This window comes from Pavona decussata, unplaced genomic scaffold (assembly GCF_977016875.1).
Source record: "Pavona decussata unplaced genomic scaffold, jaPavDecu1.1 SCAFFOLD_233, whole genome shotgun sequence".
NCBI lineage: Eukaryota > Metazoa > Cnidaria > Anthozoa > Scleractinia > Agariciidae > Pavona > Pavona decussata.
The window spans coordinates 165,274-188,742 of NW_028145638.1; the positions used below are offsets into that span (position 1 = coordinate 165,274).

Genomic DNA, 23,469 nt, shown 5'->3' on the forward strand with positions numbered 1-23,469 from the left:
GGCATCAGTACCGTACAACAGAATCAAATAACTGAGCATAAATCAGTTTGGATTTGTTGGTAAAAATCGACATTGTGACGGACGTAACGTTTAGCGTCGGGTATCATGAGAGCCTTTCAGCACATTGTAGATTTTGATTTAGTATCAAATCGACACAGGTGATTCAGCACATATAACGAGCTCACTTCTTACTTCTGTTATTCGAGTTGCAGTCTTGCCTCGCGGTTGCTCGACCTGTATATCCAGTCCTCTTGGACAACTGGGTGACTAAATTCCAATCCGATCCTAGTGCAGATGGAGATCCTAGTGCAGATCAAGTGCAGATGGCAGATTTCCTCTAATCGTTGACATGAATAAAAAGATACTTAATTACGTGCACTACCTCCAAGGAAAGGATGAACATTCTATAGCAAAACAATCCCTAAGAATATCTGTTGACCTTCATCATAGCGGTCAAACTAGCTTTTACTCCAGTCTCATGAAGATGAGTGAATACTATAATTTCCCCAACTTTAATTATTACACATTGAATGAAAATAACATCAAACAATATATAGATCTTATGAAAAAGAAATATATCTCTTATTGGCACCAAACCCTTCAACACTCACAAAAACTCAGCTTTTATTACACAATCAAAAAAACTTTTGGCCCCTCTGCTTACCTAGATCTCACAAGGAAAAACGCTTCTAGGAAAGCATTAGTGAAACTAAGAATAAGCAGCCACAAGCTTTAGATAGAAACAGGAAGATACGACAACATACCCCGTAATGAAAGGGTGTGTAATGTTTGCAACCGTAAAACCATTGAAGACGAAATTCATTTTTTATTAGATTGCCCAAGTTACTCTTCTTTAAGAGATATGTTCTTTTCTAAAATAGAACCTAGCCTTCCATTTACACGACTATTAGTAAAAGAAATTTTATTATCGCATATAATGAACTCAACAGACTATTTTATAAACACTCAATTAATTTCATTTGTTTCCTCGTGCTTCGAATTGAGAGATAAACTTCTCTCCGGAAAGATTACTTCTACTATATGAAAAGTTTAAAATAAGCAAAGACTTCAGTTACTTTATTTTATTTTATTTTATTTTAAGTTATCTTAAGAATTAGTTAACGAGTCAATAATTAGCTAGTATGAATAGCTTTTGCAATACTGTATTTGTTATAGTCATGCAAATAAACCTTGTTGTTGTTGTTGTTGTTGTAGTGCATGTACCCGCTGTAACTCAAACGTCTCGTAAAATAAGCTCCATTAAATTATCTAATTCAATTAAACTAAGTCACATACCCAGTTATGGAAACGTTTGTGACTGTTTTTATTTAAAATCACATAAAAATTAGCAAGACAATATATAATGGCTCGGCTTAATGTTCCTTCGTGTTAAATGCCCGCTGTTGCCCCGCTTCTGGTCAATTGCCCAGGTCAAACTGACATTTTGTTAATTTCCCCGCCCCTCGAGGCCAAAGCGTTGTCAGAAACGAGCGTTAAATCCCGGCTATGTCCCGGGGGTCGGGGGCCTGGGATTTCAATTTAATGGAGTATAAAGCAGTCAAAGCAGCACATTCGGTAATGATTCACCAACAATGAATGACTGGAAATTATGACAGTTTGAGTTCTCTTTATTTTGCCTGATATTTTCAGATAATATTGTCGTATTTGGAAAGCTAAACTTGCTAGCGCTCAACACCAGTAAAAATCTTAAGACACCAAGGTGCTGAACACAACACTCTCAATTACCACAGATCTCTTTCAAAAGGGTGTCATACGAAGCAAGCGTCTGTTCATGGAGACTGCTTGCTGCAACAATGTTCGGATCGGACATTAGGATTTTTTGAAAACAAACTGGTAAATTAATGTCCCACGGCGAGGACAAACGAGATGTTCAAATGTCCTGCGGTACAACTAAAAGAACAAGTTGATTTTTTTTTGTTTCTGGACTTACCTTCATTCTAATGAAAGTTAAGTCAGTCCAAACTAATTTTCAAATCAATCTCATTTCTCATTTTCGTTCCAGTAACTGTTCGTTTCGTGGATCTTCCATCTCATTTTTGTCCTCCATAAACGTAGAGAATCACAAATTTATAATCTTTGTCGATGAATTTCATTGAAAGGAAGTGAGAGTGCTATGATGTGAAAGCCATGAGGCTGTAAAATGCCCGGGCCGGGGCAGACTGATGCCCGATCCGTGGGGTGGACATTGTGGTAAAAATGCCCCACTAATGCACGAGGGGAGGGACACACCTGCAATCGACTGGGGCAATATTTTTTGGGGTTTCCACCTTTTCTTTTCTCACAATTGCCACATACTGCTTTACATGAGACCTCATCTTCAAGAGAGATACAACTCAGGTATATTACTGAAGGAGAGGCGCAAGTCATTTTGGGGTTCAAATTAAGGGTTGGGGGCTTTGGGGGGGTTAGAAATTCTCTGGTGGGCTTTGGAAGAATTTTGAAAGGGACTAGTCTCCTTAATCACGCTTATGTTCAATAAAGTTTGATACAGGCCATGCAATCCGTATATACTGCTGTAAAGAGCACCCTTAAGTTAGTAACAACGCCAAGTTTTAAAGTCTTGTCTTTTAAAATAGCGAAGATATGGTTCCGTTAAGTTTTAGAATTTTGCAGGCAAAACTTGCTGTTTCCCCGTTTCCATAAAAACGCCAATAAATTTTCGTTAATTTATGGATCTAGGTCTGCGCGCTGCCCTCTTTTAAAGATCTTTAAATCGGATAACACTATCAAACTTGGCCCATTTGCTAATTTTAAGGTGCCGTTTTTAGCAGTTTTGTTGTATTTTCGTTACGTGGTCTACATCAATATTTAAAATTCCTGTGATAAGGTCAAGTTTAGGGTGTTTTGTAAAGAAGCCTGATAAACCTTTTGGAGTTCCATTCTAGGCAGTTGTAGCATAATAGGGCGCTCTCTGTGTGATAGACGCCGTGCTACACGCGCGTGCTACATGCGCGCGTGGACACGTTCCTCCCTTTCACCCTTTTCCCTGTAAACATTTAACTTGCATGATGGATCCGAGAGTTAACTCTGCAGTGAATGTTGTAGTGCTAATTTTCGCGCACGTGGTTATTCTCGATTATTCAGTATCTCGCCCTTCCCACTTAGCGGTTTTCAATTGAACGTCTTAAAACCAAAACCAAAGTAATTACTCTGGCCAATGGCAACAGATGTAAACAACACAACGAGCCAATCAGAATTCGAAGCAAATTCATGTCACTGGCGCCAAGCGCGGGAAAAAGAGTGCGGCCAAAACACGATTAATTTGGTTTGGATTCCCATTGGTTGAGAAAGTGGCGAGAGTTTTGTTAACCAATCACAGAGCGTAGTAATGCAAAACCAAAGCAAACGCGAATTACTTTCTACACTCAATTGAAAACTGCTCTAATGTGTGCTTTCATTTACCGAATAAGTATTCATTAATAGCGTACTACAGACTGCATTACAATACAATAAATACGATAATAACAACAGTGATAAAAGCTAATGGCTGAAGAATTTCTCAAGAGCGCAGAGCTTTTTTGAAGGCGGCTTTAGGAATGCAAGAGATCTAGAGAGCAAGAGGGGAAATGCTCTGGGACACAAAATCAAACAAAATAAGCTTGTATCGTGTTAAAAGCTCCTGTAGAATTCCAAATATAAGCCCACATTCTCAAAGCCTTAAATCCTTCCGAACTTAAGCCCTGCTAAATATAAGGCCGTGGCTGTTTAGTCAGTTGCCACGCCCAACCAACAATAACGGCCCCTTCCCGTAACACCTCTCAAAAAGCAGAGTTGTACAGTCGAAACCCACTTCACCGCCACATTTTTTTTTTCTGCCACGCTTGGATACATTTTTGTGGTTTCAGCAGTGAACGTAATAACAGGGTTTGGCTGTAGCGTGGTAAACACTGCATTTTAAATCTCTTCCAAAGGCGGATATCTGGACTAACGAATAATCTCTTCTTCCTTTTTCTTTCGCCAACCGGTTAGCTCAGTTTTAATTGGGAGAGCACCGGACTAGCGTGTGGGAGGTCGCGGGTTCAAACCCCGGCCGGACCACCACTCAGAGTCTTAAAATAACTGAGGAGAAAGTACTGCCTTTGCTCTGACATCTGCAAATGGCTAGACGTTCTAGTCTTTTCGGATAAGGACGATAAACCGTAGGCCCCGTCCAAACAGTACTTTCACATAATCTGACTCTGTGGGAAGAACCACTAGGGACGTAACAAATCTCTGGCAGTGACCACCCTGCGTAAGTGTAAGTTCACATTCACTTGGAGGGCATTCAAAACTCATCACTTCATTAAACTGTAAACTGCGCCACAAGCAGTCTGGCAAAGTCCCCACACGGTGTTGCAGATTATCCTAGAAAATCCCCAAGAGGGAGTGGATAATCAATAATTGTTCCACGAGCGCGCGTTGGATATGAGATGATATATAGCCCGAAGCGCCGAGTTGGCTATCAATCATCTCACATCCAACGCGCGCTCGTGGAATAATTGTTTCATTAAAAACAGTCAAGAAATATTGTTAGGTCTTGCTGATCTCGCTTAGCAAGAACAACCAGAAGACCATTTTAATGGTCGCTATTTCTCGGGCATGGTATAATGGCTCTTATTAAAAACTGAATCATTGTATAATGCAATTCGAGGGATTTGATTGGCTTAGCGGCCATGGTATATGAGCCATTATACCATGGCTGAGAAATGGCGACCATTAAATTGTTTTCTGGTTGTTCTTGCACAGCGAAATCAGTAAGATCTAGCAATATTTCTTGATTGTTTTTAATAAAACAATTATTCCACTTGCGCTTGTTGGATATGAGATGATTATAGCCAACGAGGCGCGTAGCGCCGAGTTGGCTATCTATCATCTCATACCCAACGCGCGCTCGTGGAATTGTTAAATATACCATGGTCGCTTAGCCAATCAAATCCCTGGAATTGCATTATACAATGATCCAGTTTTTAATAATGATATACGTACGTTTCTCTCCTAGTAGAGCAAGCGAAATGCACGAGCTTACACGGAAATCGCCTTCCACAATCCCAAAGACGACAAGACACTACTCGTAGTCTAGCGGTGAGTTGTAACTCTCAACATCCTTTTTAACCAATGGCCAGGAACCACATTCATGAAGCCATCTTAGATTAACACGTGTTTAGAAACAAACCCTTAGGATGCGACTTAGATTACGAGGGATTTGTAAATCTCGAACCAGGATTGCACTCTACTCACCCTTGGAGACAAAGTACAAATGCCACATTTTTATGGAAAATAATATTTTAATCTCGGTAACCATAAAATTATACAACATTAACATAGGATTTACAAATATATTATAAGTCTATATACAAACATAACGCCAATTCTCTGGCACTCCAAAGGGCTCGCACACCCTGTATTCTTTATAATATTTAAAAATCATTTCTGAATATAAAACATTCAGTATTAAAAGTACAATTTCTCTTTAAAAATGGTAAGAATTTTGTCGAACTCATGAGTCCACTCTCTCGACTTTTCCGACAACTTTGCCATCGTACGTGGGGAGGACAACACCGTCGTCTTTAACTTCTTCATACACAACTTCGCAGTCTCTGTCCTGGGTCGATCTCTTAAAATAGAATCTGGAAAGAAGAGAAAGAAAGATTGAGATATTTATCACTTAACGAGGGTTTTGGTTGGGAAATTACAGCTCATTCATGCTCTACTACAGTGGAAATCAATAAGCCATGTCAGTTTGTGAAGATCTCTGCCTCATGTTCTAGACAAGTTAGGGAGTTCAGTGTTTCAGATAACTTTCAAAGTTAGCGTGCCAATGAAGAAAAGCCTTGGTTCTCTCCAAATCTTCTTAAGTTTACCCTTTAATTTGTCAGGTCAAGAAGCAGGCTTTCTTAGGTTTTTTTTTAACCTGGAACAGTGGAGCTAAGTCAATCGAGAAATCTGACTTTATGCATTTGCTGTGCTGTGTTGTAAAAGGCAGACTTTTGGGAAACATTTAAAATCAAGTTTCATGGCTTTTTTTCCAGGAATGAAAACTTATCCACAGGCTTTATAAGCCAATGGGCCCTTTGCAGCTAACAGTCACATGTTACAGAACCTGCCATGCAGGTGAACTAGTTGGGCACTGGGACATCCAAAACAAAGCGACTTCATCGAGTCAAACTTGAATGTTTTTTGTTTTGGATGTCCCAGAACGTTGCTTGCTCTCCAGCAAGGCATTTTTTGTACCATAGCTGCAAAAGGCCCATTAGGGTTACAAAAACTGAACAAATTGAAATTTTACTTTTTTTTTGGGGGGGGGGGGGGGGGTGGGGGGTTGTTACCCAGATTTTTCAAAGATATAAACAAATTCCATAGATTAGTGCAAAACTCCTAAACAATAGTGTAGTCCTGTACTGCAAAGCTTTTATGAAAACCTATCAAACACACTGTTTGTATCACCTTGAAGGTGCATTTGTAAAACATATTTTATTGAGAAATGAACCTTACCTGTAACTCCCTTTTCTTGGCGGTAACAAGGTTTTGAACTGTCCGAGCGTAACACATTTTCCAGGAAGCGTCGTCCGATAAGGAATGGGTTCTCCCCATAAAAAGTACGTTATTACTATATCATTTCTGTCTTTGTTTTTATTCTTTTTCACAGAACCACTGAAACCACTGTCTTTACTGACAGTATCAGTATGCGACACAGATGACATCATTGACGACCCTGTCACAGAGGGTGCAGCCCTGTGATGCCGCTCATTAGGTGCACAAGATGACTGTCCGTAACTTGAATAGTCCGTTGTGGAATAACAAGATGAAGCACAATTTTTTTCGTGGAGTGACGAGGTGCCCACATCTCCCACTAATGACGACCTGAGAAAGAAAACACAGAAATTAATATATAATTATATATTCATGTACGTTAATATAGTCAATATAAGTTATATATTATATATAGTTAATAGAAGTTAATATATAACAATTATTATCAGCAACAGCGATCTGAATACAGTGGAACCCCGATTTTACGATCGTCAATCTAACGATATCCCCGATTTAACGATCAACATTCTGTGTCCAGGCAAAAGTTATTTATAAATCGGGAGTTCGTTTACAACGATATTCCAATTTAACGATATGATTTTGCTGTCCCCTTGCCATATCGTAAAATCAAGGTTCCACTGTACCATAGCCCATGGACTAACAACCCTTTGGAAAAACATTTATCTCTAGCTGAAGCACAAATTTTCTTGCTGTGAAAATGGGATGGGCAAATTTAGCCAACTTTTACATGTACCGGTATGTCAAAAATTGTGTTCATCCCATTTTCACCAAAATTGTCCTCTGAGATGAATTGCCCATCTGTTGGCCATCTTCCACTGTGAAAATGGTCATTAGATGCAGCAAAATGCAGCAACTACAATTTTAGCTGTGATGGATCAGAGAATTAACTCTGCAGGGTATGTTAAAGTGCTAAAGTAAACCCATGAATTTCCCACTGAGCGTTCGCCCTAGTAAAGAAATGGTAAATAGCACGAGGCGGCAAACAAAAACATCTCCGACCTCGGCGGGAATCAAGCCCACAACCTCCAGCTTCGATGGTTGTCTGTCAGTAAGGGACCTTTTATAGGGATAACTTCGCGGTTCTCCTTTTCAAATAGTTTATGAACATATATGTATTTGAATAAAGTATTATTATTATTACTCGACCGACTGAGCTAAGATGCCAGATGGGAGCAAGTGTCAACTCTGGAAATTGCTGTATGCAACATTACTGCATGTGATACAGAAGTAGAATCAACGAATGATACAGAATTGTTCAGAATAGACACAAAATTGCCACCCTACCAACTTGTCGTGTGCAATGTTGCATCTGCTGTGTTAGGGTCATAACACATGTAAACAAACTATATGCTCACCTCTGTTTTGGATGGTGTTTACTTCGTCTCTCACTCTCTTTGACTTCAATCAACCTCCGTCTGGTTTCTTCCAAAACAGAAGATGCATGTGGCATGGGAAGCGGAGGCATCATGGGATCTGACGCAATTGGTTGATTTGGTAAATGCCGAGAACTTTTCTCAGACTGTCTGACGGAACCCGCTGTTGACTGTTTACTCCTTGAGCTACCTTTTGTTGATGGAGAATGGTGACGGTGATGCTTTGGTTCTCTTGGAGGATCGTGTTGAGCTTGTTCACCTTCCTCCATCCACTGCATAATGCGATGATGATTGACAGTTAGGAAAGGAATGTCATCATCCCTCCGAGCAGGGTGTGTCTCCCACACATTACTTTCCTTGGTTGGGACACTAGGCTGTGGTTCCACTGGCATTTCCTTAGGCTCAGGTGCTGGTGGTTTTGGCCTTTGTGTTTGCTGGGGTGGATTATGTTGCGTGTATGTATCAAGAGCCACAGGTGCTGCAGAAGTGCTTTGGGCACAGGTCTCCACCCCACTGCCGGCATTCTCATATTGGTAAGGATCCCTGAAAGGTGCTGCAGCCTCAGGGACAACTGTCATTGCAATGGTGCTGAGCGGAAGCTTCTTACTGGAGGCTTCAATGGCTTGTTGAAGAATTGATTTCTTGGGCATCTAAAAGCAAAGGACCACAGTTTAGAGCAATGAGATTATGATGACAATTTTCACCTGAGCACAAATTTTGATAACCTTAACTTTTGAGGAGAACAGCAAATTTTATAAAAGACAAAATGTCTCTTTCATTCATCCTTAAGCCAGTAACCAAATTAATCTGGATGTAAATAAATTTTCAGTCAAGGAAGGATTGTAACAACTTGTGGAAAATAATGTAAACAGCAAAGTTTGGATTATGTTCAGTTTGGTTCATTATCCCTGAAAAGCCCTGCACAGCAAGAGGATGACTGGGTAATTATTTCTCTATTTATAAATGTCCAAGTTACTTATATTCACATATTGTCTGTAACAAAGACAGTAAAGCAATGCTAACCTCAAAATGAGCTGACAAGTTGCGAGCTTCTCTCTCATGAAGTTCCCGCTCTTGTCTTACTTTCTCCAGTTTCTCAGTAAGGACCCTTGCAAATTCTGGGGGATTACTTGCCAAAGGGTGTCTTGCCTCTTTTGGAACACGTTGCGTACGCTGAAAAGTAAACAGCCATTACATGTTATTCCTTGATTCTTTTCTCATTAGACAAACATATGAAGGACTTAATCAAGGCCACACAAAATACATGAAACAAATTTTAATATATTATGAGAGTAAAGGAAATGATATCGAAATGGAAAATGCTTTTGTTTGAGCAAAAAGACTCCTAAATTGAACCATATCATATCCTGGAGAATTCCTTATGATGCATAACACATCAGCTGACTGCTTTTAAACATAGTATTTAGTGGTTGTACTTTTTAATGTGGTTTCCTTTCTTTGGTTAATAATTTGTAAGCTCGGTGATGCTAGCATCTAGTATGCAATCTACTTGAATCCGAACTCAAATAAAGTCTGACTATGCCTTTATGTCCATCTGCAAAGCTTGCCAATGCCTTTTTGACAAGAAAACGTGTTCCTTGGCCAACGTGTAGCTGTCTTTTGAACTGTCAATATTTCGATTCAAATAAAGATAACATCAAGACAATAAGAAAATGAAAGGCACACGTAGCTGTATTTTGCAACTTACATTATGAATACATTGCTGATACAAAGCCCCTTTGTTTCAATATTACAATTTCAAATTTTTAAACCAACAATTATTTCATTAATGGCATAACTGCATCGTACTCTTTCATTTGACAAATGACCAATAGCTAAATAAAATAAGAATTGCTTACTGGAATAAAAGGTATCAAAGATAGGCCATCATGGTAACCCGAAGTCTTTTTCCGTGATGAACATTTCCGTCTTCCTCCACTGCATCTGGATGACGTGTCACTGTGAAAAGTAACAAAAGGAATGAAAGTCAGTTTGCGCCTGACTGACTGTATTCTGTAATAAAAGAAATAGGATCAAGTCAAGATTTCCTATTTTACAAAAATTTGAACACGTAACCACAACCTCTTGCATGCACAAGACATTGAAGACATATCTGGTAAACCAGTTACTCCAAAAACCTTTTATGGGGGATTTTAATTAAATAGCCACTGTTCTTATTTCTGAATAAGGTCAATTGAGCACACTTTGACTCACAAGCAAGAACATGCCAATCACTTCACATTTAATTACATAAGTTATAATTATGTGACATTTCTGTGCCATAATCCGATTATAAATTCAAGAATGGAAGGTGGTAGGGATAGAACATTTCAAAATTAAATAAACAAATAAATTATAATAATTTACACATTAAAACGTGCTTCACTGAAACAACAAATGTTACTTTGTTTAGTGTGATTTACTGTGTAACGTCTCCGTTTGAAAGGTTCAGTAAATGTTAAGCTTCAGTTGTCAAATATGTCCTCTTCACTAAAAACATCTTGGGGCCAGTCAGACCCAGCTGTTTCAAAGCTGATTAACATTAACTAAAAGTTTCAAAATTAACCTGATTTTCTAACAGTTATCTAAATGTATTTTGTTGTATATTTTGAAGGAAAAGTGAAAAGTCGCGGTAAAGCTGAAGGACAAAATTGATTTGGAAGAATACACAGTTATTAACCGTGAAGCTTGGTGCAATGCTGACATTGGATTAATTGGATTAATGGAAACTTGCTTTGAACATTAGTCTGTACCCTGACCAGCACCAGCTATCAGGACATCAGTTGATCACATTATTAGAAATAATACAACAACACCTTCTAGAATTAAACATTAATTAAAACCGACAGTTTACTAGTTAAATAGATGTAGATGGTATTGATTGAAAAAGGCCAGTAATTTTATTACAAATAGATGTGAGAGGGGAAATCTCTTCCAGAAAATGTTATGGTCTGTGTAAGGTGCTAATGAATGACACTCGAGATATAAATTTACCATTAATTGGATTGAAACTTGTTTCCGATCCCCCAAAGTTGCTGCTGTTATGAAAATTAAGCACGCAATCATAGCCAGACCAGACCATAAAAAAAATTAAGTAAGTATATTTGATCGCTTGATCCCTGCATTGCCGGACATGGTTGTTGGGATTACTGATGACTATTTACAGTGATAGAGCAGTCATTGGAAAGTATATGGACAGCAGTTCCTGTTTTTTTCATTTTCATACTAGAACAGGGACAAATCAAAGAACACGTTTTTGGACAAAAAGTCACCTCAGATAGATGGGCAAGTGGTCACAGTATGAAAACAGAGGGGACATAATTCTGAAAGTTGAAGTTGTCTAATTTGTATGTCGCTTTGTTCGTCTATTAAGAGGATCATGAAATCAGACAACTTCTACATCCAAAGTCAGGACCGCCCTGTTTTTACACTACAACAAATTTATTGCCTGTCAGAATAAAAAAAAAAAAAGTTGTCTGCTTGTTGTCAGCCTTCTGATGTGAAAACAGCTAATAACTAGCATGGTATTGAGAACTTACTCAGTCAAAGCACTGTCTGTAATCGAAAGGGTATCTTCTGTCATAGCATCGCTGGACAGGCTTTGATTCTCAGATTCAATCCTGGAGCCAACAGGAGCCGTAGGATAGTGATAAGGTGAAAGCAGCTGTTTTATTGGTACTTGGCAATGGAGTAAGCACCTGAAGATTGGACAATAAAAAAATTACATAAAGTTATAAACAGCACTTTAGAATACATCATTATCTTGCGACTGACAATACCACCAAAGAAATTCAATGCCTTGTTAGCTTTCACTTGTTAAGACCTGCTTCTGATATACTGTACAGATCTTAAACAAACTCCAGCAATATGTATGAACAATATACAGTGACAATTATCTAAATTGTATCAATTTTTTGTATACATAATGCTAGCATGTGCAACGCTCATCCAATATTTTGAGCTTGAACATAAGATCTTGCCGACAACCCATGGATAAATATAGCAATATTGCTCCCTGATATAGTTGCAACTGTCTGTTTACGCATGCACTTCCGCTCCCACTCGCCTAAGTAACAATATGCAAGTCCCTTGCAGCAAAGCCAAGTGCCAGTCTTAAGCACAGTACTTACTTATGTATTAAGCGCCGTACTTAAGCCCTGTACTCAAAATGCATTGTACTCGGAGTTTATCTGATCACTGAATGAGGTGAAGCTGCCAAAGTAATTAATAATGTTACCTTTTCTAATTTCTTTAGGACAATCCAGTACTTTTTTTTTCTTTTCACTGGTGCAATGCACTCTCTTTTAGTTAAGTGTTGAGTTGTATGTGAAACTGAGAGAAACAGGATATGTAGGAACACACATCAAGCACATTTGATTGGACCTTTTTGAATATCTTACGCCTGACCACACACTGATAGCAAACCGTGAAGTCACATTCAATAACTACACTTTTGCTGCCCCAATCATATTTTAAGTGTGAAATAACCCAAGTTAAGAGCTAAAACACATGCTCTTACCAGTGATGTCACTGGAACTAACAGTGCGTAAACCGCTCTCATAGTGGAGGCAGGGCAAGATCTTAAGATGACTGACAAACTCAAATTGTTTGCTCACCAACTGTAAACAACACTACCATAACTTCAATTTTTTCACCAAGAAATGAATGCTTGATCTTCGATCTCAGTGGGGGTCAAGAGAATTGTTACCCCATAACTAATTCACATCATGGGCAAAGCAAATCGTCTATGAACCAGATCCTTTCACTATGTAAGTGCTTAAAGAGCACCTCTTGTGCCAACCACTAAGTCTACAACGCAAAAAGTCTTGAAAACAAAAGCTAAGCAATGTAAGAACACTGTGGGCTTGTTGACCTCTTGGGAACAAAAACATTCTTCTCGAGATCTGAGGTCATGCTCCACTGATTCCCAATGAAAGAAACAACTTTTTCAAGGGTACGAAAACACAAAGCTTTGAAAACAATCTCAACAATATTTTATCTTCAACAAAATCTCAACTCACCATGCCAAATACACTTCCTTTCACTCACATCAACCGAATTGTATTGAAATGGCAACATGAGCAATGCACTCTTCTTTGAAAGCCTGTGCATAATTAGAATAGCCGTATCCACAAATGTAATCTGGATAAATTATTATGACCAAATTTGTGAATTTTTTGGCTATTATACCATGACAGCTAAGTAGCGAATGCTAATGCGTGTTTGCACAGATTCAATTTGCCATTTATTACTTAGCCTTTCCACCCAGTGCTGGCTGTTTGTCTTGCTTTCAAGTCGATACAGGAATTCATAAACATGGAAGCCAATCAAGCGTTCATATGGAATCACAAGAAAACCATCCGAAAACAAAAACAGAAGTTTTGCACGAGAAAATGCAATCAGCTCGCGCCGCCGCAATTTCGTCTTTTTCATTAACCCGATACGTTCTTCTCGAGTGTCCGGCTCCCGGCTGGAAGTAGCGGCCGAGGAATTCACACCCTCTCCACATTACAAGTACTTCTAACCAAACGACACAATAACAGAACATACAACCAACGTATTTACCCCATCGGGCTAAAAAAACGTTAGGAACAAAGCTACAAGATTTATTCGCAATCGAAAGACTGGTGTGTTATTTCACTCAGAGGCGATTTGATTTTGCTCGAAAACTTGATAGATTTAACAGATTTGCGGTCTTTCGGGGGTATCAAAAGACTCACCCGAATTGAAAACGTCATTTTATCGCACAGAACAAAAGTATGTAGAATTTCATTTCCAAGTTTGTTGATCGATCACTTACGTATTTCACACAGCGCGCGACATTCGCCGGCGAGAAGAATAGTTTTCAACTCAAGCACAAAAACAATAAGTTTGGTTTCGAGAGAATGACAATTACTCTTGTCGTTTCTCCAGTTCTAATTTTATCTGGAGGTCAAACAACTTAAGCATGATCGCCGGCGCTGGCACCATTTGGAAATCTTGAGAATTACGCGCAAACTCGCACCTTGAAAGATTTAAGAAATATTTATAGGCTAAACTACTGCACATTCTAATCAGTTTGTGAGACTTCCGTAATATAGGATCAAGATTCTTTGGAAATTAAAAATCGGTTTCAATTAAACGGAACAGTCAGATTTCAAACGCTCTCCGCCGAGTTGACAAACTCTCCAATATAAACGTAGCCTTTTCAAAAACTGATTCAAATGCTTCACAAGAGAAGCAATATCTGTTTCTATTAAGTAATCCTTACGATTTTAGTTCTAATCTCTCGCACAGCTACCAAAATAAATCACTCGACTTCACGCTTTCATTAACTACAAAGTCGGCCTGATTATCGTCCCAAAACAACAGAAAGTAAATTGCAAAAACATTGCTAAACAACGACCCAATCGCATTCGGAAACACTGAATGTAAATTGCCGCTGATAACTACACTCTACAACTGTCAGGCGACTCAATGAGATATTTCAAGTGTACAAATCCGGCAAAATCGTAAGACAGCGGCTCTTACAATAAAAAGCGGTTTGCTTTGCTGGAAATTGAACGACTCACTCACCTGGCATTGTGCTCATCCGAACTTGATCTCTTGCTACAATGAGACAATCCTTTTACACTTTTACGATGTTCTTCGAATTCAAATTGATCCCCATCGTCCTCAATCTCGTCGAATCCTAAAACTTTCTCCTCCGGAAGAGTGGGTAAATATCTACCATGAAATCTGGCCGTCTGAGAATAGCGCTCACAAATATCTTTCGGACTTTCGCCGCCGCTTTGAATACACTCCTTGTAAAGGCTTGTGTTCATAAACCTCGGATAATGATTATTTTTCATGTCGGCCATGATTTCCGTTAAAGCCTCCTCAAAAAGTCCACAATCCACCGGCTGATCATTAACGTGCTCTGCTATTTTGCTTCTTGTTGTGTCGCTGATTTCCAAAGCGTCAGAACTCCCAGCGAAAATAAACTTCTGGAAAATCGCTTTAGCGGTTGTCCTCATTTCTGGTGAAATCGGCGCCATTCGTTTGAACGACTGGGATACTCGCCAGAAATCTAAGAGAATTTCACTTTTTTCCTGCCGTAGAAATTGGTAAAAAGAGTCAAATCCTTGGCAGTCCATAAGCATTTCATTCAAACTAGTCGGCCACCGCTCGCACTGCGGAGTAGATGCCGCGCTACCCTCCGGTTCGAATCCCAGCGGTGCGAGCTTCTCTTCGTCCGATTCAAGCCCTGAATAGCCGTGTATTGCGATCGATTCCTTCTTCGAAAACCTCCTCGGCGTCATTCGAGGACTCGAAAGGAACGATTCGGGCTTCGAAGAACCCAGCAAATTTCCTTTGGAGCGTTCTGTGTCGTTCGAATCTTCGCCTGTTGGAGGGGGTCGCATAGTTGTGGGGCAGTCGGCCGCTGATCCGGCCTGTAATATTTCACGTGTAGTAGATTTCTGTTGTGATTCTTTATGACCATAATAAACTTTTCGAGAGCCTTTAGGAAGCGTTTGCTCCAAATCCATGGCTACGAATCGCCGAGAACTGCAGACCGCATTCAGCCGAGATGAGCCAACAGCCTGTTTTACAGTTGTTCGTCGGATCTTACTAAGAGAATGCCTCGCAGAGATCAAAAGTAAGCCGCGGTGAGCCCTCAAAGCAAATATTCAAATACATATATCACTTGCGACGCTCCGATGACCTGCTCAAAATGTGCCTTGTGGCTGATCACTGAAAAAAACTGCACAGATGAATGCCACACGATCGACGATCTTGATGTGTGGGTATTGATCTTGAAAGGTTTCTTGCGCGAGGAAAGCTTCGTAGTGCTCGAAGTCGCTCCGCATTTGCCTCCTAAGTGTTTTCAAGTGCGGTAAGGCTGCAAAACTACTTCAAACGAAGCCGCTAGCAAAAGGCGGCGCACAAACGATCAATCCCTCGGGAGTGAACGTCACAACGGCGCACGAGACCGCTCCAATCAGAACGCGCGGATCGGTGCCCGGGGTGATAGCACGTGCTTTATGCTAACTTCACACATGTTGACGGTGGCTTTAATTAAGTGCAGCTGGTAGAATCTTTTCTGATTGCGTTGCAATGAGAGGTACTGAAAACCAAACGATTTGGGGACGATATGGGAATAAAGCTGTGCTTTTATGGTTCTCTCGATAAATGATTGGGTCGCTTCTTCGCTCGCAGCTATTGTGTTCCGTGCTAAATGAGGGTTTAGCGCGGCGAATCGTCTTAAACCACAAAATGAATTAAACGCTCTCATTACCAATCTTGGATAAGCAAAGAGCGGCAAGTCTAAAAGGATATCAATGTCAATCAAATTCGACAAGTGAGTTCTGCTGATTGTTTGGTTGGCGGGGAAATTTGTTTGTAATTTTTAATCAGCATTCGTGCCATACTTTTCAAAATGGCTACATCGACAACAACACCGACGCGATTTGGGCCGTATTCTGGTCTCGTTTCACCGCATTTTCACCGCGTCGATCGGCCGCACATTATTTTGCCTTTCTCGGCGCTTGTCTCATCGGTCGCTTTCCGCGATCTCCGGCATTCTTATTCAAAATATCTGCTAATGAAATTTTTTTATTTGATGAAGTGTCCGGACTAAGCAATTCACTTAACACATTATTGGTTGTATTACAGGATAATATATTTTTGAACTGGTCCTCCTCGCGATCGAATGCGGCTCCTTTTTCAACCTGGCTTAGTTGAAATTAGGTTAACGATCAAGCACAATTTCAACTTAACGTTGGCAGCAATAATTATTTGTCCTTTCGGGCCCCTCTTTGTGTCGCTGAGAGTGTTTGCCGGGGTAATTTACGAGTAAAAAGTTGATTGTAACGGAGAGGTTGACAAACATCGCTAAGAATTGCTTGCCTTACTTTTCACAGACCGCAGCCGATCTTTGTGATGTTAGTTATCTCGAATAAGCGGAGAGACGAATTTTAATATTTCACGGAACTCAAGCATTCAGGCGGTGCCTTTCATGTACGACCGGTTCTTTTGATGAGAAAAAGTTATGTTCCCTTATCACCCCTTTTCTGAGTTTCTACACGTTCGCTGCCCGGGGTACCACTGGTGGTGGGATTATTTTGGCGCTTGCAAACGAAGCATTTGCGCGATCGGAGAAGAGCAGTATATCTTTAAAGCGCAGCGGACGATATTTGGCTCGCTGTGTTGTTTGGAAATTCCGTAAAAGAAACCCGTCTCAAAATAACGACTTTCAATTGCAGACGCTGGAGATGATTTTATAAACTGACGTGCGTTCTGATATCGTTACCTTCACCGGTCACGCAGCACAGAAAAGTTTTAAAAAGCCAACTGGCGTTCGCCCAGCGTGTTGCTGTAAAGAAAAAAAGAGAATTGTTTACCTCTAAAACTGGAGAGATTGCATGGCGCGGATTCCCGCGGCAAGAGAATTAACAGCGGCTAAATGTGTTAGTTTTCCTGTCTGTATAAATGACCATAGAGGTTACCATCGCGCCGCGGAACGGATATATAAAAAAAATAGGTAGTTAAAAATTTTAAACAACCGAAAGAAGAATTATTAGCCGTAGCCACGGCGCCGACTAGACTTGTAATTTCGACTTTTGTTACCGAAGAATTAAAAGTTTCGAGCTATAAATCCACAATTAGCCACCTTAACATTTTGCACGTTCAAAACGAGAGCCTATTTTCGAAACGTTTGAACTTGCCGCTTTCATTGCAAAAGTGTCAATTACTGAATCGAAAAAAAATTGAAAATGGCAGTAGTAAGGCGGCATATTCTTTTAGTTTTCACAGCATCAAAGGTTTTCTGTTTCCGATGGTAATATGGTTTTAACAAAGGTTTGCTCTAGGTTTTATGAAAAACTGAAAAACAGCTAAGTTTTGGCCGATCTTTCAATTCAAAAGAAGGAAAATTAAGCGGAAATCAACCGCGCGCTCAAACAGGAAGTGCGTTTCTTACACCGGAAATGGGAAAACCTCACGACAAAACGTGATGGTCGCCGTAATTCCTTTAACTTTGAGGAACATTTATTTTGACAAATTGCTGTTGCGTAGTGAGGCCAATTAAGAGAAAAAATGCGGTCGTTTTAATTCGAGCTTTTAACATGCACAGATGCTATTCGCTTTGCTGGATAAAAACGCCCAAGGAAAATGTAATTGGTATGCGCGCAAAATTTTGTTTAGAAACTCGCTTAAATTTTTAATTTTTACGATAGAATTTTGATGCTAAAAAGTTAAACGGTTCGAGGTATAAACAACAATATTTCGGGTAACTGTGGTTTCATTGGCTAATTATTAACTAATAGGTTGTAAGAGAATACAGAGGACACCGCTCTCGCATCACAAAAGAGAAGAGGCGGGCACAAGATGGCTTAAGCTCTTCTAAAAGAGACAGATGGAAAATAATATACGCTTAGAAAATTAATATGAAATTTTAATTAGCTGAAACTGGAGCTAGATCAAATGGTGCCCTCCTTATGTCGTCAGGATTAAGTCTCCACCCCAAAATATATGACTTGAGAAAAAAAAACTCTACAATGCTGTTCATTAATGCCTGTTTGAAAATTTCATTAGTACATAAACGGACAGAATTTTTGCATTTCTATCACCTTTTTTTTTTTTTTTTAATATTGTTGTTTTTCAATATTAAACGTTTTTGCTTGGTTTTACACGAAAACAAAAAATTGTGGGAAATTTTCTGTCCGGAATTGTCTATAGTCGTAAACAAGAAGTATGAACGTTTCTTTTCCCTTTTTCCCAAAAAAAGAAATTTTCAAGAATTTTGAAGTCAAACAGTTGCCTGAAAGATACCCCCTGAAAAACTCAGCAGCTTGACTGGAACGCCTAAAGCGACGAAAGAAAATAAAATAGGGCTGACTGGCGAGCAGAATCCTGTTCTAAAACGCTCGCAGTATATCACATAGTTAGTCTCAGTTACGCTACCTGGACAGGCCACAAAACCTTCTGCTATCCATTGAAACTGAGTTTAAAAGTGAATATTTAAAACGAGCGCCACAATAGATTTATATATGTTAGTCGAAGAATTTATTATTCAAAAGGCCAAAAAATTCTTTGAATTGACTAAGCTATAGCTGTTTAATGTCTTTTTAAGCGTATTTACAGATGGCACGAGAAAAGTATTCGGCAAATAAAACGAAAACTTGGAAAAATAACACTTTTGGTAATTGGCCAGCTTCAATTGGTAAAATTTCAGAGCTGCCGGCTCCGAATCCTTGAGTCAGTTTAATCAGTCGATTCATCGGAGAAAAAGAAAGGATTAAAATAACAATCCCTTGGACGTTGCTGGCCGGGCCAGTGATCAAAGCTTTCTATCCTCAAGTTAAATATGAACTATAGCTTACAATACACTTACCGATCCGCTGTGTGGTAATACCGAGGTCCGCGTTTAAATTTCATTTTATTTTCAGTTTAGTTCATGTTATTAAAGCAATAACTACATTATCTTTATGGCCGAGCTGGTCCGACCCGTAAACAACCCATTAAAAACTACCAGGAGTGTTTTGATTGGCTGATAGGCGGTCCGACAAAGTTATCAGCATGGAAATATTGTCCACACAGGCGCAACTATCATGAAAGCGAAATACACGAGCTACGCTATTAAATATCCCATTTCAGTTATGAAATACTGAAAAAGCAAGCGAACAGTACGGTTAAATAATAAAAACTTAGTTGTCGCCCAAATCAGAAGCCGTAGACTGTTAATGCAAGAAAAACAATTTTCCCAAATTACAAATTTGTCTCATTTTACCGACGCTTCGTTGGGGGAGGTATAGAACTTTGGGTAGGACCAGAACGTGACAAGCCACGGTTAAGCAAGGATCATCATTTGCTATATCTCAATACTAGTATTTAATCAGATGGTCGTGACACTCACTTGTGAATTCGATTGTTTTCCGAGAAAAAAAAATTGATTCACCAAAATTACTCCCGCCCAGTTGACTAAGTTATCCTGGAGGGTGCCACCATGCAGGGTTCAACGTTTTTATAGAATAGCCGGCACATGAAACATCGTTTATACATAGATCATGGTCTCTGGCTGTTTCGTCTAGACACAACATGTTCTTGGGGTTGGGGCCGGGTTGTACTATGTTTTGTCTCAATTCTCCACAACAAGCGAGATTTTTCCTGACGCTAAGAATTAAAAACATTTATAATGAGTCGCTTTGCAGTATCTGCCGCGAAAACAGGAAAACCTGTACCCCTCGCCGCTCTATTAAACCACAGATATAGTTATACTTTCGAAACGCGGTACTTTTGACTAATTTTTATGTCTTTGGGAAAAGCAATAAAATTTTGCCCACCCTGTATAAAAGATGTGTAATTTCACCTGAGTGTAGAGCAATACCCTCAGGGCGTGAAAAAATAATAAACAACAGTTTAAAGAAGATTGAACTACGGCTAAGCTACAAAAATTCTGCTAATCCGAAATGTTTGCAGAATGGGTAACAATTTGGTAGTAACTGTTTAGAACGAAGACCTGAAAAATAGCGTCAATTATTTTTGTTTATTTATAATAATTATAAATTGCTTGAAACATTTCTTTTACTGCGGATTGAGTATTTGAGGGTTATATTAAAACACTCATGCGACAAATAGCGAAAAGTATTTGAAAAATAAATGGCACGTCCATTTCATTTATGGGCACCAAAACTTCCCTGGAGGCAACTCAAAATCGCTTGGTCATTTTAGCGGCTTGGTATATCAAGTGATGTTGTTTTGGCTGCCAGGGATCAACTGAGCCTAAAACGCTCTGATTGTCATTGTTATTTTGTATTCAACCAGAGAAATGGTTTTACCGCCGCAGACTCATTAACTAAAGATGATAAGCGGCCAGAAAAGCACACTGCTGACACTTTTTAAAGTGCTTTCAGTTTAAATTTGTCCTTTTGACACGCCGGCAAAGTTTAAACAGGCTACGCGTGAAAAAAGCTCTTCCACCGGCACTTGGGGCTTTTTCTTTCCGATCGGCGCGCTTGAAATGCTGATAAGATAAAACTTATTATGATTACTGATTCGTCCTGATCCTAGAAAAACATAATTATTATAATTAGGGACAAAACTGAATATGACTGAGAGCCAAGAGGCCAATGAAAGGTTGGTAGTGGCGTGAATAGCCCAAAACAAACGACCGTTAATTCTCTTGAAATATTTCTTTAAAATGTCCAGTTTTTTTCGAGAACACCTCGCTCGACTTATTATTTTTTTTCTTCTAAGCTTTTTACTTTTACTGCTCTTACGTGTTTTTTGTCGGTGTATATCACGTCGTTCCTATTTCACTCTCAAATTAACATAGTGCAGTCGGGTAAGTTAATAAAACTAAGACAGGAATAAGTGGTTCATTCGTGAACTATTGGCACAAATGGATCTCAAGCAGCCGAAAGATCAATAAATGCAATATTTACTTTTCAAAATTAATTTTATCTCGTCGTTTTTTTGTTCATCCGAAGTATAAAGAAGGTAATGGAAGCCTTCTTTGAACTAACTCAAATGCAGATAAATTTAGATTTTAAATTGTGCCCGTAAATAAAACGTTTTCAAAAGGCCGTTTATTGTAAGCTACCGAAATGGGTCCTGTATATTGCGTGTCCATAATTTTATGCCACCAATATCACCACAAACAACGCTGAAGTTTTGAAGTTGCAGCCGAAAATAAGTGTTATACATACACAAAAAGGATTCGTGAGGAAAAAAAGGCAATTATGCGGCCATATTGAAAAGTTCGGATAGCTGAAAATTTGCTTTAAAGACCGTAGACGGGGATAAGATAGAAGATAGAAGATTCATAAGTAACTATTGAAACACCCATCCGAAATATGTCGGTAAGCTCTGGGGGAAGGCTAGATCGCCAGTGAAATCTTGGTGTCAGACAGCGAAGACGCAAAGCGATGTTTTTACTATAACAAAGGGAAAGATCTCATCCACTCAAGCACGAAATAGTTCTCATACTTTTGAGAATAACACCTGAACCTTGTCTAACTCGATCATGTTTCCGCGTCTCTATCTGGATTTCCTTATAGGACCAATTCTTTTAGCACCTGGCTTAGTTGCAGTCATACAAAGCCAGGACTTGTTCAGAAAATCTCGTGAAACGAAAAGACTGTAGAATCTACGCATGTTTCTATTAGTATTGACTCCAAGTAGGAGAGATATCCGGGAAATGTGAAAGCGCTAAGCACTTCGACTCACTCCATGATAAATCTGAAGGGGCAAGCTGTTTGAGTTTTCACCACGTCAAACACAACATATCTAGATTGGCGTCTTTCTCTCTATATATATTCTTGACACTTCTAGCACAGCTGAAGGAATAGCTTATGAGTTTGCGCGGGCGGTGGGTTCATGCTAGACGCGCGCGGTTTCTTTGTTGGCAATGCGTGGTAGTTGGAAATAGATGAAACTAACCCCGAAAGGAAAAACACTTAAAACGCGGAGGACGTAAAAGTTTAAATAGCTCAAGTTATTTAAACATCGTATAAACAGCAACTGGGGTTGTAGCCGCAGTCGGCGTATTGTGGAAACATACTTCGGTCTCAAAGCTTTGTATCGTAGGCGTTTTAAGCCCTGCGCAAAATGAAAGACTGAAATAGAGCTACTATTAATATAACAGGCATTTTCGCTTGTGCAACCAGTTGCAAAAATCGCACGCAAAAGATGAGCCTTTTTTATCGCGAAACAATAAGCGGTGAATGTTTCAAGACTGAGGTTGTTTAGTGGGGTCTTTAACTGCATGAGGAGTTGGCCACGCGACCAGAAAAGCAGCTTTCAATTTTAACCTAAGGTTTGAACGTGGTAGGAAAAATTCAGAGAATATTTTAAAACGTGGGTCAAATAATTATGTATAAAATGTAGAAAATATTTTGAGCAGGATTCTTAGGAGAGAGCCTTATTAAGTTCAGTAATTTCCCACCTTATACGGAAGTTTGCCAGGCGGAAGGCTGTATCGCTCGCTTCTACCACAACTAAAAGAAAAACGTTTTGGCCGTTGAGTTGTGTATGAATAAAAAGGCAACCGTAGTGAACCCGCGGGCTAGGCTACGTGTGCACCGAGATATTAGTTTAAGGGCGGAGGCTACAAGTGTTATCGAAAAACCCAGGCATCTTCCAGCTGTTCGATAGGAAAGTAAATGAAAAGTGAAGGCGTCTTTGGCCAGCTGTTTAGGCCGGGCATGGCTTAGCTTGTTCGATGTGTTGATGAGTACACGGAACATCATCTAGTTTAACTGCAGGCAGTTTCTTGTTTTGATAGTCGAGAAGGCGAGTTTGTAACGTGCCTGCTCACTCGCTAGAGACGTGTTTTGGATCGACCTGTCGACTATCACGATATAATCTAGATATAACCCAACCTTCTCGCCAACTGGGAACAGATTATTTAAATCACTCTAATTTAGCCCTAGAAAACTCGAACGTTTCACTAGCTCAAACAACGTGAGTTTTGTGATTGCGCGCTTGGCCGTTCGAGTTGTTCACAACGACCATACATCAGTGAAGCCATACACACCGAAACCCTGTTGCTACGCTCGCTAGCGAACCTAGGAACAAGCTGGTC

At 39.6% G+C, this 23,469-nt stretch overlaps 2 protein-coding genes across 2 annotated transcripts in view; one reads left to right on the forward strand and one right to left on the reverse strand.

Moving 5' to 3' along the window:
- Window positions 1-23,469, forward strand: part of LOC146458185 (uncharacterized) — a 252,490-nt gene that overhangs the window by 93,062 nt on the left and 135,959 nt on the right. The gene's annotated exons all lie outside the window — the stretch shown is intronic.
- Window positions 5,253-17,241, reverse strand: LOC146458189 (axin-1-like). Its single transcript, XM_085090575.1, has 7 exons — window positions 14,481-17,241; window positions 11,465-11,623; window positions 9,785-9,884; window positions 8,949-9,098; window positions 7,908-8,575; window positions 6,493-6,861; window positions 5,253-5,627 (listed from the first exon to the last, which is right to left on the reverse strand). Exons 1-7 carry the CDS (start codon window positions 15,431-15,433, stop codon window positions 5,498-5,500), a joined length of 2,529 nt encoding a protein of 842 aa, XP_084946701.1. The 5' UTR covers window positions 15,434-17,241; the 3' UTR covers window positions 5,253-5,497.

Bases quoted from the DNA above. Each gene is read 5' to 3' on its own strand.
- LOC146458189 (XM_085090575.1), bottom strand. From the start codon at position 15,433: ATGGATTTGGAGCAAACGCTTCCTAAAGGCTCTCGAAAAGTTTATTAT. The intron at 6,862-7,907 runs GTGAGCATATAG...TTTCTTTCTCAG, and splicing joins AAACACCATCCAAAACAGAG to GTCGTCATTAGTGGGAGATG. The intron at 5,628-6,492 runs GTAAGGTTCATT...TCTTCTTTCCAG, and splicing joins CCAAGAAAAGGGAGTTACAG to ATTCTATTTTAAGAGATCGA.